The 13,411-nt window shown below is 41.2% G+C and overlaps 1 protein-coding gene across 6 annotated transcripts; it reads right to left on the bottom strand.

Annotated features, from left to right (window-relative positions):
- Positions 1 to 519: 519 nt before the first annotated feature.
- Positions 520 to 12,317, bottom strand: TTC1 (tetratricopeptide repeat domain 1). Of its 6 annotated transcripts, none has more exons than XR_014559391.1 (9): positions 12,197 to 12,317; positions 10,833 to 11,174; positions 7,753 to 7,813; positions 6,452 to 6,564; positions 5,320 to 5,356; positions 3,754 to 3,902; positions 2,752 to 2,806; positions 596 to 1,083; positions 520 to 557 (listed from the first exon to the last, which is right to left on the bottom strand). XR_014559391.1 is itself a non-coding variant. In XM_083719756.1 (8 exons), exons 2-8 carry the CDS (start codon positions 11,145 to 11,147, stop codon positions 947 to 949), a joined length of 867 nt encoding a protein of 288 aa, XP_083575882.1. In that variant the 5' UTR covers positions 11,148 to 11,174; positions 12,197 to 12,317; the 3' UTR covers positions 520 to 946. The 6 variants fall into 6 exon arrangements, 3 of the variants coding, with proteins under 3 accessions (XP_083575882.1, XP_083575883.1, XP_083575884.1); XR_014559392.1 differs by lacking the exon at positions 12,197 to 12,317 and adding an exon at positions 12,028 to 12,188; XR_014559393.1 differs by lacking the exon at positions 12,197 to 12,317 and adding an exon at positions 12,028 to 12,184 and having other exon boundaries at positions 10,833 to 11,170.
- Between the last annotated feature and the right edge of the window lie 1,094 nt (positions 12,318 to 13,411).

The raw sequence follows: 13,411 nt of genomic DNA, 5'->3' as shown, positions 1-13,411 counted from the left end.
ACAAGGTTTCTTCCTCCCCCTTGCAGCAGGCTCATTCTGTACCAGGTTTGCAAATCTGCTACTTCATTAGCAGCTGTAATACTGCCAACAGCTGAACTGTTGTTTATGTTATGGAGAATTAAGTATAGAGCTTCTTTGCCTGCCTTAGGAGCTCGGACATGATTATCTCAAAGTGGTGCTGGGATACGAACAAGCTGTAGAAAATGGTATTGTAAGTACAGCAGATGCACAGTCAAGAACTTGTGCCAGCATTTTTTGTATTGATATTGCCACAGGTTGTTATAGTTTGCCAACTGCCTCTGTCACTGCCCCCTTCAAAAACAAAAACAAAAAAACCCCCAAGCACTAAATGGATAGAATTATCAAGTCCTTGATTCATTTACAGAGATAAACACCAACACAATTGCAGCTTTTGATAGCTGCAATTACACCCAGGCTATTTTATACAGTATACTACATTTATAGGAAAAGCATTCATATGTTCCTTTGAATAAGAAGGCAACAGAATGCAGACCACAATACCATCAATGCTTTATTACACTTAGCAAAAGTGTCCTCTCTGAATAGAAAGGGATCAGCCCTCTCATTCACGCACATAGGTTGCAAACTCCATGAACACACAAAATGGTTGTACTTTAGTTACAGGTATGGGAACACTGGATTCTTCTATTTAGCAAAGCAAACACTCCTCCCCCTTCATCACAAGGGAGGATAAAGAGTGCCCAAATAAAGTGCATCTAAGATGGCAGCGGAAGTCAGACCACTCTATTCACCCACACCTGTAAAAAGTACCTTATAGAAGAGAAATGCATGAGACTATGTTCAAATCTTCATATTTAGATAAAGATGTTAGGCCTTAAAAGTTTTAATTCACCCTCTTTCTGCATTCATTGAAACGCCACAATTCCAATGCCACACTTTTTACCAGGAGTGGGTTGGGCTTATGTTATCGGTTGTTGTTATTTGGATTTTGAACAAAGTTGATAGAGTACGAGCCAGTTGAGGAATCCTGTTTCACCTGGAAGTTCTCTGTTGATAGGCCAAAAGGGCGCAGAACCAAGTTGCCAAGATCTTTCAGTTTGCCTGCAATACACACACAAAAAGAAATGTACTTCCCAACATGTACAAGGTCAGTAATGAAGCAATGTTCCTTGCTGCTTGAACACTCCACAATGAATTGGCTGCAAGCATTCCATTGTTCAAGAGTGCTAACACAGGAGTGATTATGTTCTGTACAGCACCTGCCTCATGACACTTAAAGCAACAGTAGATGGTCTGTCATTTGGAAAGATGGGCTCCACATGCTTGAAACCTTGTTTAGTCCTCTGTCACAAGTTACCTACATTAGTGTTAAGCACTGTGCCTATTCAAAGCTTATCTAGTGTGCATGTATGATCATTTTGTCTCCAAAAGTAATTAATCTTTGAGAACAGTGTTTTCCTTATAGCTAATAAAGTAACTTTCAAACTTGCTAAGAACCAAATGGTTCTTAGGCAAAAGTTACAGAGCAAGTAATAAAAACCCAAAACCTAAATAAAGCCTCCCTGAAGACCATGAACTATCAACATGAAACAAAACACATGGGTAAGAGATAAGAAGGCACATAAAAGTTTGTATAAACTGAACACACTGGCCCGGGATCAGAGGCTTAAGAACTGGTTCGAATGAACAGCTCTTGTAGATGCAACTTTTGAAGAAGCAGCACAAAACATTTTCCTTCTGCCATATTCAAATGCCAGCTTTACTGCTAAAACTGAAAGAGTAGTTGTATGGCATTTTGGGGTTCAATATTATGTTCAGAAACTTGCTGCCTTTCAACTGCTGTGCTACAGATAGTGAAGCAAATGTTAGCTTCGGCAGTTGAAATGTAGGACAGACTAATTAATATTTCTGTCTGCTTTGCCTTTCATTCTAATAAGCATTATCATCTACACCCTACTGCCTCTGATCAGAATTTTAGATTATAAATCCACATAATTTCAAACTGAGCATGCAGCATAGTGTGTAAACACTGGTGTTGAGGCACAGCATCTAAAAAGGAGATGGTGACCAGAACCACATGACCAAACAGGTCAGACTCCTGGGGGCAGGTATTCTTCACTCACTGCCCTTTCTTCTCACCAGCACAAGAGGGAAGGGAGATTCTGCACTCAGTATCCTGCTCAGCTACGAGTGTGGCAGAAATGAACCTGTCAGCTGTTTCTCTGATTCTGGGTGGTGGTCACTGTGCAATCCAGAGGGGTCCTCTCTAATATGAATCTACTGGGAGTTTGCCTCTCAGAATGTGTCTCCCACACACACCCATTACCCACAACCTGCATACCTACTGCAACATTCATGAGCAGCTGCCACTGCTTCCCCTATTGGGCTCAAGAAGGCCCAGTGCAGACACTCCCACCCCAAAAATCAGGAGGGTGGGGGGTGGTAAAAAGATGATCCACACTTACTACAACACCCATAGATGTCTAGATCAGAACAAATGTATCTGATTGCCCGTTTTCAACAACAGTTTCAAATCGGCAATTTAACGTAACATTCAATAATCTTTGATGTTTGTGGAGTTGGGATGATCTGAGATGGGGCATTAGTTTTGTGAAAAATGAGGATCTCTGAAACCCAGAGATTTCAGGGGTAAGTCTGTCCTATAGTAGTAAGAGAAGTCATCAATTTGTGCAGGGATGGCTGTGTAAGAAATTCATGTTTTATACCAATGGATGGAAGCAACCACACAAGCAAGCCAGTGCCACTTACCCAACATCTCTTCCTTAAGTTTCTCATTGCGTTCTTCTATTTGTCTTGGCAATCGCTAAAAAAACAAAAACGAGAATCAATTCTTCAAAGTTGGCTTTGACAACCTGTTTTTTTACCCATGACACACTATGCATGGCTTGATGCACGACTTAGCATGAAAAAAACACAGGGGACACACTCATAGCCAGAACTCACTGGAGCACTGCAATGCTACTTTATACGTGAAGAACTACTTCATAAGTCATTTTATGGTGCAGAAGTGTTTGGTTGAGTAAATGCTGCCAAACTGGAAACCATCCAAAATTTCTTTTTGAGATCACTCTTGAACTTCCCACATGGAACTCCCATTGTCATTGTGAGATTTGAGGTTATTTTCTATACTGTCCACAGTTCACCGTGTCTTGCTTCTGTACTGGCTGAAATTACAGCACATGCCAGACACAGGGTTGCCCCTAAAAACATTACTTTGGAGCAAATTTCTGATGGATCAACGTTGGGTCAATACATGTGAAACCCTTAATACTGCATGGTCTGATGGTTGATGTCTTCAGGGTTACAAAGTAGTGTGCTGAAATTTGCAAAGTAGTGTACTAAAAATAAAGTCAAAGAATAGTACCTTCTGTTAGAAGGTGTCACCTCTGAACTAGACAATTTTCATTGTTTTATTACTCCCTGAAATGTTATTATGGTCTACTCTCTTGAATATCTGTTGAAGCAATGAGGAAGGGGTTTACAGCTTTGAGATTTGAAACTATGATCAGACTATGGTTCCAACTCAAAAAGCTTACTGTCGGTCAGTTCTTCCTTATTAGAAATGAAGCTTCATTATGGACTTAAATACGGGAATAAAGTAATCTGATCACACTTTTTCCAAGTTTAAAAGTATGGTAGGCTGTCATCCTGGTAATGCATGCCTTTACCTTTAAGATTTAATACTTATGTCCAACAGTCACCAGGAGCCATCCACTCCATTACAGTATTTGGGGAGGGAAAGAAACTTACCATACAAGCTTCTCTTGCTTGGTGGATTGATGGGTCTTTTTCCAACAAGTTTTTGTAGTCTTCTAAAGCTTCATCCAGCTTTTCTGTTTTTTCATATAGTTCTGCTCTCCTGAGCAGTGCCTTGATATAGTTTGGATTTAATTCCAGGGCTATAAAACAGAATTAAAGAAACAGCAGAAAAACTGAGGTAGGAAACTTTTTACTTCAAAGCCTAGGGCATCTGCAGCATGTTCTAGTTTAGCTAGCCTCAGGCCATAGGATAGTGCTAGCAGTGGAAGCTATGATCTAGTGTGAACCATACGCAAATGGGTTAATAATCATTTTATTGTTTGCTTCAATGTACAGTTATAGCAAATATAAGTGATCAAAACCCTTTGTGGACGATCTTGAACTTGATTTACTTTCTAAGTGCAACATCAAGCCATATACAAAGCATGATTTCATGCTACACATGCGTGTCCATGTGGATCTTAAAGGAAAACAAGCAGCTCTGCTCTAGCAGGAGTGAGGCTAGCTGGATACTCCATCACTCAGGACAATACCTGATGACCAGCTAATCGTTGGCACTTTGCACGCTGTGCCTTTGACTGTATGGTCTGATTTCAAACCATGCTGGCAAAAATGGGTCGCCTGCCATCTTAAGACACCAGTTAATTAACAGGTGGGCAGCACCCTCCCATCTATCAAATTTGGCCTGCAGTGGTCAGCCAAATGCAGCTTCCCAACCTCACTCATTCCATGGGCCAGGAACCACCTGTGGGTCTCAATCTGCTTTCAAGTGGGTCTTAGTTCCACAAACTACCCAGTCTCTCTGCCTCACATCTCTGTACATGTGATAGCTCTTTGGTTAGACCAATGCTAGCGCCAGCTGAATAAAGGTGGTTGGAAGATCACTGGAGACCCCTCCAGTGGGGGGGGGCTCCTTCCAAGAGGAAAGGGCTACAGGAGATGTTGAAGAAAACTAGAAAGTCATAAAAGGTGAATAATTTAAGAGAGAGAAAACAAATTTGGAATAAGAAGACAGGAGGTAAGAGAGGAATGTTGTTCTAGGAGGGAGAAGGACACGTAAAAGGAGCAGGGAGGAGGAATGAAGGAAACTGACCATTTTAGGGGTGATAAAGTACAAGTGTGAAAGGAGGACAGAAGAAATCACACAACATGAACAAAAGCATTCTGAGAGACATGTGGGCAGGGAGGCTGGATATAATATACAGTAAAAGCTTCACATAAAAAGCCTCCAGATAATAAACTTTTACCTAAAATAAAAGTGGGAATGCTGAATCAATAGTTACAGAAGCAAAAATCTGTATTTAGCTAGTGGAAAACTGAATTATGGAACTCCACAGAAAATTGCTATGATAAAGAACACAGCAACTTCCAAAGAGATATTAGATGTCAATAAAAGAATGTCAGTAACTGCCAACTGATTAGAGCAAATTTCACCTCCATCACCATTTTTAACTGGGTTCATCTCTATACCTCTGCTGGTGGGGTGCCTCTCAAGTAGATAACAGTCTTACCAAGACAACATGCTTTTAACAGCGCACAAGAACAGGAAAACAGTACCTTTGCTGCAGTCACTTATGGCAATTTCCCTCTTGTCCTGTAAAAGAAGAGGTGGCATTAACATTTAACACCAAATAGTATTTTTATAGAAATGCTAAATACTTATTCTTTGTGATACTTATCCACATATTTTAATGTTTGCAGTGTAACAGAATATTCTGGATGACTTATTCTAAAGCTGTGAGGGGACTAATTTGGCTAAACTACTTAGAGGCTAAGAAAAGTATGATCAGCATTTGTTGGCGAGCTCTTCTACAAGGGGACTTACGGCATGCAAATGTACCAAACTGCTGTACATTCTGCTGTACATTCAGCAATAAGTAAAATAAAAGCATACTAGGAATACAATCAAAATTGTTGATGCAATAGACCGTGTTAACATTGATTTACTCTCTTGATTTAAATAGTTGGTATGGTAGAGTTTTTGGCTGGCTGGCCTTGCTGGTCATGCCAAATATTGCAGTCTCCAGTGAACATCCTTGCTTAGCAAGCCCCACCACCCCGCACCAATCTTTCCCAAGGACAGCACACCTGGTTTGCCTGAAGTTGCCTTCCAGCATCAGCATCCAACACCCCCTTCTCAATGGAAGGACCAAGGAGGAACGCATCAGGTTGTTCACTGCTGCTTGAAAGCATCCCAAGCACCTTCAAGCAGCAGCATGGAGCACTTCCCTGCCCACCTCACTCAAGAGAAGAGCCATTAGGAAGCACGCCTGGTTGAGCAGCAGCATTCAACCTTCCTTGCCTGCCTTTCTTGTCCTGGGGGTTGCAGGGTTGGCCCAGCTTGGATGAGGATCTCCAGGCAACTACAACTGCTGTGCAACTGCCCAAGCCCCGTCCATCTCTACAACTTCCCCAAGCGAGGAAAAGACTGGTCACTCATGAGTCATAACATATACCAAAGGTCAGAGGGAACCTCTTAACTCTGGAAGTAAGACTGTGCTGACCTGCCTGCTTAACAGAGGTCCCAGATTTACTTTTTCTACTCAGCACTGTTCCCATGTTCTTCCACAGTGAGAAAAAAGTCTAAGAGAACAAAATGCCTTCAGCTGTCAAGTTTATAGCTGAAAGGGAAGATGAAAACAATAATCACATTCATTCATTCTTGCTACTTCACTGTCTTGGGCATTACCTGTTTCATTCTTGCTGCAGCTCTGTTTGAATACAAAATGGATCTGTCTGTGTTACAGCAGGCTGGACAAACCTGCAGAGCTCTTGCATAAGCATCTTCAGCTTCTTTATATTCTGCAGTTTAAATGAAATGTCAAGATCGAAGACAGTAAGTGCACACACAAGAATTGATGCCTTGAAGGCATGCCTAGCATCACATTCCGCCCCCGCCCCCAATTTAATTTTTCAGAAAAAATACACTAAAACAAACAAAAAAGCAATGTATCCCAGTCTGAGCAACAGTCATAAGGATAGCTAGAAGCATTACCAAATGTTCAGAATCTCAAACCAACCCTTTCGAGGGCTTAGGGGCCAGTCATAGCACATTACAACATCTTTAACATAGGTGAGGAGCTGCTCATGGTAGATAGGAATACCCCAAGGCAATTAGGAGACATCATTAAGGGAGAAGGTAAGAGTAGGGCAAGGCTCCACAAATACACTTTGTTTGAGTTGCTAAGGCAACTAAAATATAATTCTGGCAACCTGGAATGCAGATACTGGTAGCCAAGGTCTATTCTCCTGACAGTACACCAAGCCTTGGAGATACTGGAGAGGCAAGAGGACCTTTCTACTTTTGGACAAGCTCTGTGATTCAGCACAAGTAGTATGGCTCCCAACCCTGCTTCCCAGCACTGAGCTAGAGAAGAGCGCAAGGGATTCCCCCCACCATCAAGTCACTGGGCCTAGAGCATGGTGTGATGTATTTCTTCAGAATAAAACAGAGTGATGGCAAGCCCATCTATTAAGGTCAAACAAAATGTGAAGACCCTTGCTGAAAGTGCACTCATTCTCTGAGTGCCAACCTTTATGCGCCCCAAAATGGCACCATCCAAAGACAACAAGAAGACTTTCAGCAGGATATGGGGAATCCCGAGGTTTGCAGAAGTACTAAACATATTTAAGAAAATGGCAACAACTCGCTCAGAGCTGCTTTCCCAAGACTGATTGAAGGGGGGGAACAATCAATGGCACAGTTGCCTCAAAATCTACAATGGATTTAATCCCAAGTAAGCACAAGTATGACTGCAGTTCTGGGATCTTAACTCCCAGAACCCTTAAAAGAGAATTCCCAAATACAATGGTAAGGTATAAAATGAAGTCTTCTCCAGGGGTATGTATTCCAGATATGGCTGGTCATAAGAAGAGTACATAAACACCTATAAGGACCGCATCAATCACATGCACAGATGACAAATTCTACACAGCATTTGTCTTTAGACTGACCATAATTTGGGTATTACATAGTTGTAATTCACCCACCTCCTTTCTTGAACTGTTCATTTCCTTCTTCTTTTAATTTTGTGCTCTCATTTCTTCTCCTCTGTAATACAAAGAAGACCACATAATAAATATCTGAAGCAAGTAAGCAAAATAGCTTATTATTTGATATCACAATGGAAACTGCAACCTGAAATATGGAAATAGCTATCCAAAAACCCATCTATTATTTAGTATTTTGCCTAGCTATTTTGTACATACTTTTTAATGTTCTGATTTCTAAAAAGGAGACATGTTTCAAAATTTGAGTGAAGTCTTCTCCCCGCCAAAAAGACCCAAGAGTTCTTGAGGCTTGGCTATCCACAAATGCAAACAGTAGGCAAAGCATAACCATAGCAAATTAGTTGGAGGCTCTTCCTTTGGCAAGGAGAACCTACCAAGTGCTTGTTTATGACAATTTTTTTTACATTAAAAATAAAATAAAATAAAATTTCTTGATCTCTGAATCCTGTGAAACAAAGGTCACTTTGCATTTTACAGATGAGGCACTAAGGCCAATAGAGACTTCCCCAAACCAAGGCTGGAGTTGTTTGACCTCAGTCTTGTAGTTCCAACCACAAAAACTATTCACCCACTTGGGAGGGGAAAAAAGTGAATGAAGAACTGACCTAATGTACATAGAAATTGATTATTGTTTATGATTATTTCTGCTATATGTTCTTTGGTAAAACAAGGAACAGTCAACTTTTGTGGAAAAATAAGCTTTCAAGAATTACAGCCCTCCATCTCTTTTCACTAACTACCACATGCTCTTTGTTCCCAAATCCCATTTAAGACTTTCCAACCTGGACTACCCTGTGACATAGGAGCTCAACCAACGTCTTGTGGAAGCAGGAAGATGTCTAGCCACCAACACCTTCTACCTCTTTTACTAATTTCTCAACTTTTTCAAACCTCTGCCTCTCTATCCATTCCTTCCCTTGCCCCCCTCCTCCCCCCTTAATTCTCTTTTCACTAGTCTCTAGTTCATCTTTTCTGCCCTCTCCCCATTCCCTAAGGTCCCCCCCCCATGCCCCACAATAGTTCTTTCATCCTCACATCCATGACAGCCAGCATACTACTTTAGTGGCCACTGAACCAATTTCTGCTTCCTAGTTCAGGTCCTGTGACATCATAAGAGCTCAGCCAATAAATAGAAGGCTTGAAAGGCAACAGACCCTGCATTTAACTTGAAGTCAAGTGTATCAACACACACACCTACCTCTTTTTGTTCATTCTCTGCTTTAATGCACACTACTTAAAACTGATTGCCCAACACACTCAGGATTTGGCTTGCTACCACAGTACAGAAAGGAACTGTCATAAGATAAATTTCATTTTATTCTCTGGATTTTTTGAAGTGCCTTACCATGGAGGTTTTCCATTTTTTTACTGTGGGAAAAAACTTCCTTTTTAAAGAAAGGAAAGTTATAATCTTTCAAATATATGCAGCCAAAAAATTCCTATTCAATTAGAGAAGAGTTAACAGAATATATATATATGCATGTGCATTAATGATTTCCTTTCTCTTTTAGAGAAATCAGGGCCAACAACATTTTCTACTACCCAGCCATACACCTCCAAATTTTAGTAAGCATTCATTGGATGAAAATAAAATTTAGTTTTGTGGTTTTGCTGGTAATTGATGGGAACTAAAAATTTGAATGTAAGGGAAAATATTACAGCTTAGGAAACATACATTTGAACAGGAATGCACTTCCTTGATAATATTTTTCTGTCATTAACCATGGCTGAAAGCTAAAAAGATACAGTACATGGAGCAAGCAGTCCAGCAGTAAGCGTGTAAGTACAAACAACCTTGCTCATCTAATGACTAGCAGAAACATAACTCTGCAAAGTAAATATTTACACAATTTTAATATAATAGAGAGTTTAGATTTACTAGACACGAGTTGTATGTTACCCAGTGAAGAATCTGATTTTGTTTTTAAATGCAAACAGAGGCCTTGTTGTTTATATACTGCTGAGTCACTGTTGCACATCTTTCTTGATATAAAAGGAGAAATGACTATGTCTGAACCCAGAAAGCAGCCTTGCTTGAGGAATGCATTTTAATCCCTTTATTAATCTTAGTTATCCAGTCTTAGAATTCCCCAACCTACCCTTTGTTCATTGCACATAAACTGATTGACAAAACCACTTAAAAATGACACTTAAAAATCTAGAAGAGTCTAACACAAGATTTTTTTTTAAGTACAGCCTGCACACAATTGTCCAGCAGGCACACACTGCACATTTCTGTTTTAAGATGACAGAGAGCAAGTGGAACAGAATAATCAGAAGACAAACAGAAACACAACAAAGGAGTGGTAAGGGAAAAGTCGGTGTCTCTGACAAATATGGATAACGCAGAGAAAAATGAGGAAATAATGAGTCTACTTGCAATCACATGTAGCAACATTCCCTAACTTGGTGCTGTGATGGCTAGGGCTGATGGGAGTAGTAGTCCAAAATATCTGGAAGGCATCAGGTTGGGGAAGGCTGACATATAGGAAAACAAGAAATGTCTCTGTGGATTCCTTTATCTTGACAAATGACACTTAAGCTGTGGGTGGGGAGAGTCACAGTGCTGGAATTTAATCACAAACCCTCCAAACCTCAACCATAAAACAGGGGGAGTGTGAACCTGTGCCCTGAAAAGATTGCAATCCAACTAAATCATTGTGTGCATGGAATGACTTCCAAGAGCACAATGGATTCATTTAAGTAGTTCTGCATGCACAATGATTTCATTGCACACTTGCCAATAAGCCCCACTAAGCTGAAAAGGATTTACAGTACTTCCAAAAAAGGATGAACAGGAATTGGCTGCTGTAGGTGGGAGTAAATTTGACTGAAATCAACAAATGCTATTTCCAATTAAAAAAAGAGCAGGACTATGTTGAAAGATTTCATTTTTTTAAACATACAGTGAATACTAGAAAAGCTAAAATTCAAAACATACTCCTTGGAACTTTGTTGCACTGAAATCAATGGGACATATTTCCAAAGAAATATCATTAAAATCAGAGTGCTAATCAACACAACGTTAAAGAAACATTTGTAGTTTCATTAAAGCATACCTGTTTTTCTTCCTCAGACATATTTTTCTCTAGTTCTAATAAGTCCTTTTCATCTAGCTCGATTTCATTTTCTAAAGGATCTGCCTTATTATTGTGATTCTCTTCTGCCACTCCTGCTTCAAAAGAGTCATTACAGTCATGGAAGAGGTCTTCGTCTTCTCTGGACTCAGAGTGAGGCAGCTGACTCACTCCTTCTTTGGCAATTTTGGGGACATGCACATTATTACAATCTGGCTGTGAAGGACTGCTTTGTTCCTCTGAGAGTTTCAAACCCTCAACTAATTTTTCAGGAGAAATTGAATCTTCAGATTCCATGTTGAGCTTACAAAGTTGATTTTCTGCCTTCAACAAACAAACACAGAAAGAAAAATTACATATGCCAACAGATATGAAATCTTTATACAAAGATTTTAGCTTCATCATTCTCAAAGCAGTACTTTCCCAAAGCAAGCTAAACTATAAAATGGGATTTGGTACACATTTATGCTATTGTAGTTTGAACAAGATTATAATGTATTTCAGCAGTAATCCAGTGCCTTTAGTAGCAACATGATGAGAAACTGTTCCCAGATGCAACTCCACCAGTTACTGAACCTACTAAAACATTGACACATGAAACTGCCTTATTATTTAAAGTCAGATCATGAGCCTACATAGTCCACCACTGTCTTCTCTGACTCTCCCCAGGGTGAGCCTTGCTACCTCAATTTTGTATTTTAACTGGAGACACGAGGGATTAAACCCTGGACTTCAATGTGCAAAAAAATGTGCCCTCCCAATCGATTATGGCTCTTACCCCAATATTCCCATTTATTTGTTTTACAGGTTTATGTCATGCCTTTAAAATATTAATAATATTAAAGCAACTAAAAGAAATTTCAAAAAACCGTGTAACCTCCCCCTCCCTTCCTCTTCTCCCACCCGCGAGAACAGGCTTGGCTTTTGAAGTAATCCCGGCAACTCCTCACATTCAAATCATGCCCGTAGACACCCAAGCCTCAAACGTGACTGGCAACTGAACCCACGACCGCCCCACCAGGAACAGCAGCCATGGGCTGCCAGACCAGACCAGTGAAGCTATAGAGACATTTTGCAAATTCCCCCTCACAGAGCTGCTAAAGCCGCACACCAAAAAAACCCCACACCACGTCCTTATTTCACGAATTCGAGGCGATCCCCCCTCGGTCCTCTTCACCCTTAGTGCTGACAGGAGCCAGTGATCAAGAATTGGGGGCCCTTGGATAAGCAAGGTCGCTCCCCGTAGCTTCCCCGCTCCTGAAGCATATCCTAAGGCAGGTGACCCAGGAGCTACACCCCCCGCCCCCAAGCCCACTGCCCTGTTTCTCTCCCTCAGAGGCCCGTACCTAGCACGTCTCTACCCGCAACTCCACTACTTCCTGACGCCGCGTCGTTCACGCGTCGCGCTCCTCTCTACGTCACTTCCTGTTTCCTTTGCAGGCGAAGCCAAGAAGACGCTTGGAGGGAGGCTTCGGAGAAAGGAGCGTCAATGACGTCACGCTCTCGGAGGGGTGGACGTCGAGCCTTCCCGGCCAATCAGCGTGGCCGTGGCGCCAAGGGAGGCGGGCGGGAAGGCATCGGCGCTGTAGGGTTGGGGTTTGCGTAGAGCGGCGTTAAGGCGAAGGGGTTCTGTGTGCTCGTTGGCGGGGGAGAGGGATCCCTTACGTTGCCATGTAAGGCAGTCTTATGGCTGATTGCTTAGAAGTCATTGTCACTGTTTCTCCGTAGCAAGTGGCTTTGTGGCTGCAGGCGAAGAGCCCTGCAGGGATGGAGCGTGGCGCTTCTACTGCAGCGCGTAGACTAGGGCAGATCCCGGTGAAATAAAGGGGGGCAGAAGTTGCCACCCTAAACTTTTACTTTCCTGTTAATACAGAGCAGGAAGAAATTCAGAGCACAATCTTTTTTTTTTTTTTAATGTAATCTGGATTGCATGTCCTCGAATATGGGCAAGGTTTCTCTCCATGGACAAGAACAAAAATAAGAATAAACCTGCAGTGTGTGCTTTCTTTCAGGAAGGAAATGTTCTGGTTGGCGAAAGATGGTCCTGCATACATTAGAACCAGGATCTCTGAGCTTCCTTCTATATTGCCTAGAGGGCTGCAGTAACCCCATAAGTACAGTACTGATCTACCGGCGGCGAGGCCGCCATTTTTAAATAAATCTTTAAAAAATAGAATTTTATACTGCAGCAAGTTGAGAGGAAGTCAGGAATATGCCCAGTATCGGTTTTCGCAATTCCAGAAAGCAGAGCTCAAAATAGATTCCACTAGAGGGCCCAAAATGCTTACTGATAGGCCCACTCATCAGTTCCCAAACTACCTTAAAAAGACTTAAAGCTGCTTAAAATTATGTCAACACACATGAATAAGCTTTAAAAAAATCTGAAATGCAAGAAATAAATTTGATAGGACATACAGAAAGGAGGCTTGCTATTTATTTGTGTACCTAGGAAAAATTACTACTTACAGGATAACTGGTATTCTGAGCCGAAGCACTTTCAGAAAATCCTTTTGATTTAAATCCCTTTGATTGAAATAAAACTCTTCAAATAAGTGACCATA

The sequence above is a fragment of the Podarcis gaigeae genome (assembly GCF_964106915.1).
Source record: "Podarcis gaigeae genome assembly, chromosome: 2".
Lineage (NCBI taxonomy): Eukaryota > Metazoa > Chordata > Lepidosauria > Squamata > Lacertidae > Podarcis > Podarcis gaigeae.
Note: the sequence above shows the minus strand (reverse complement) of the source record. Positions and strands in the feature narration are given on the sequence as shown.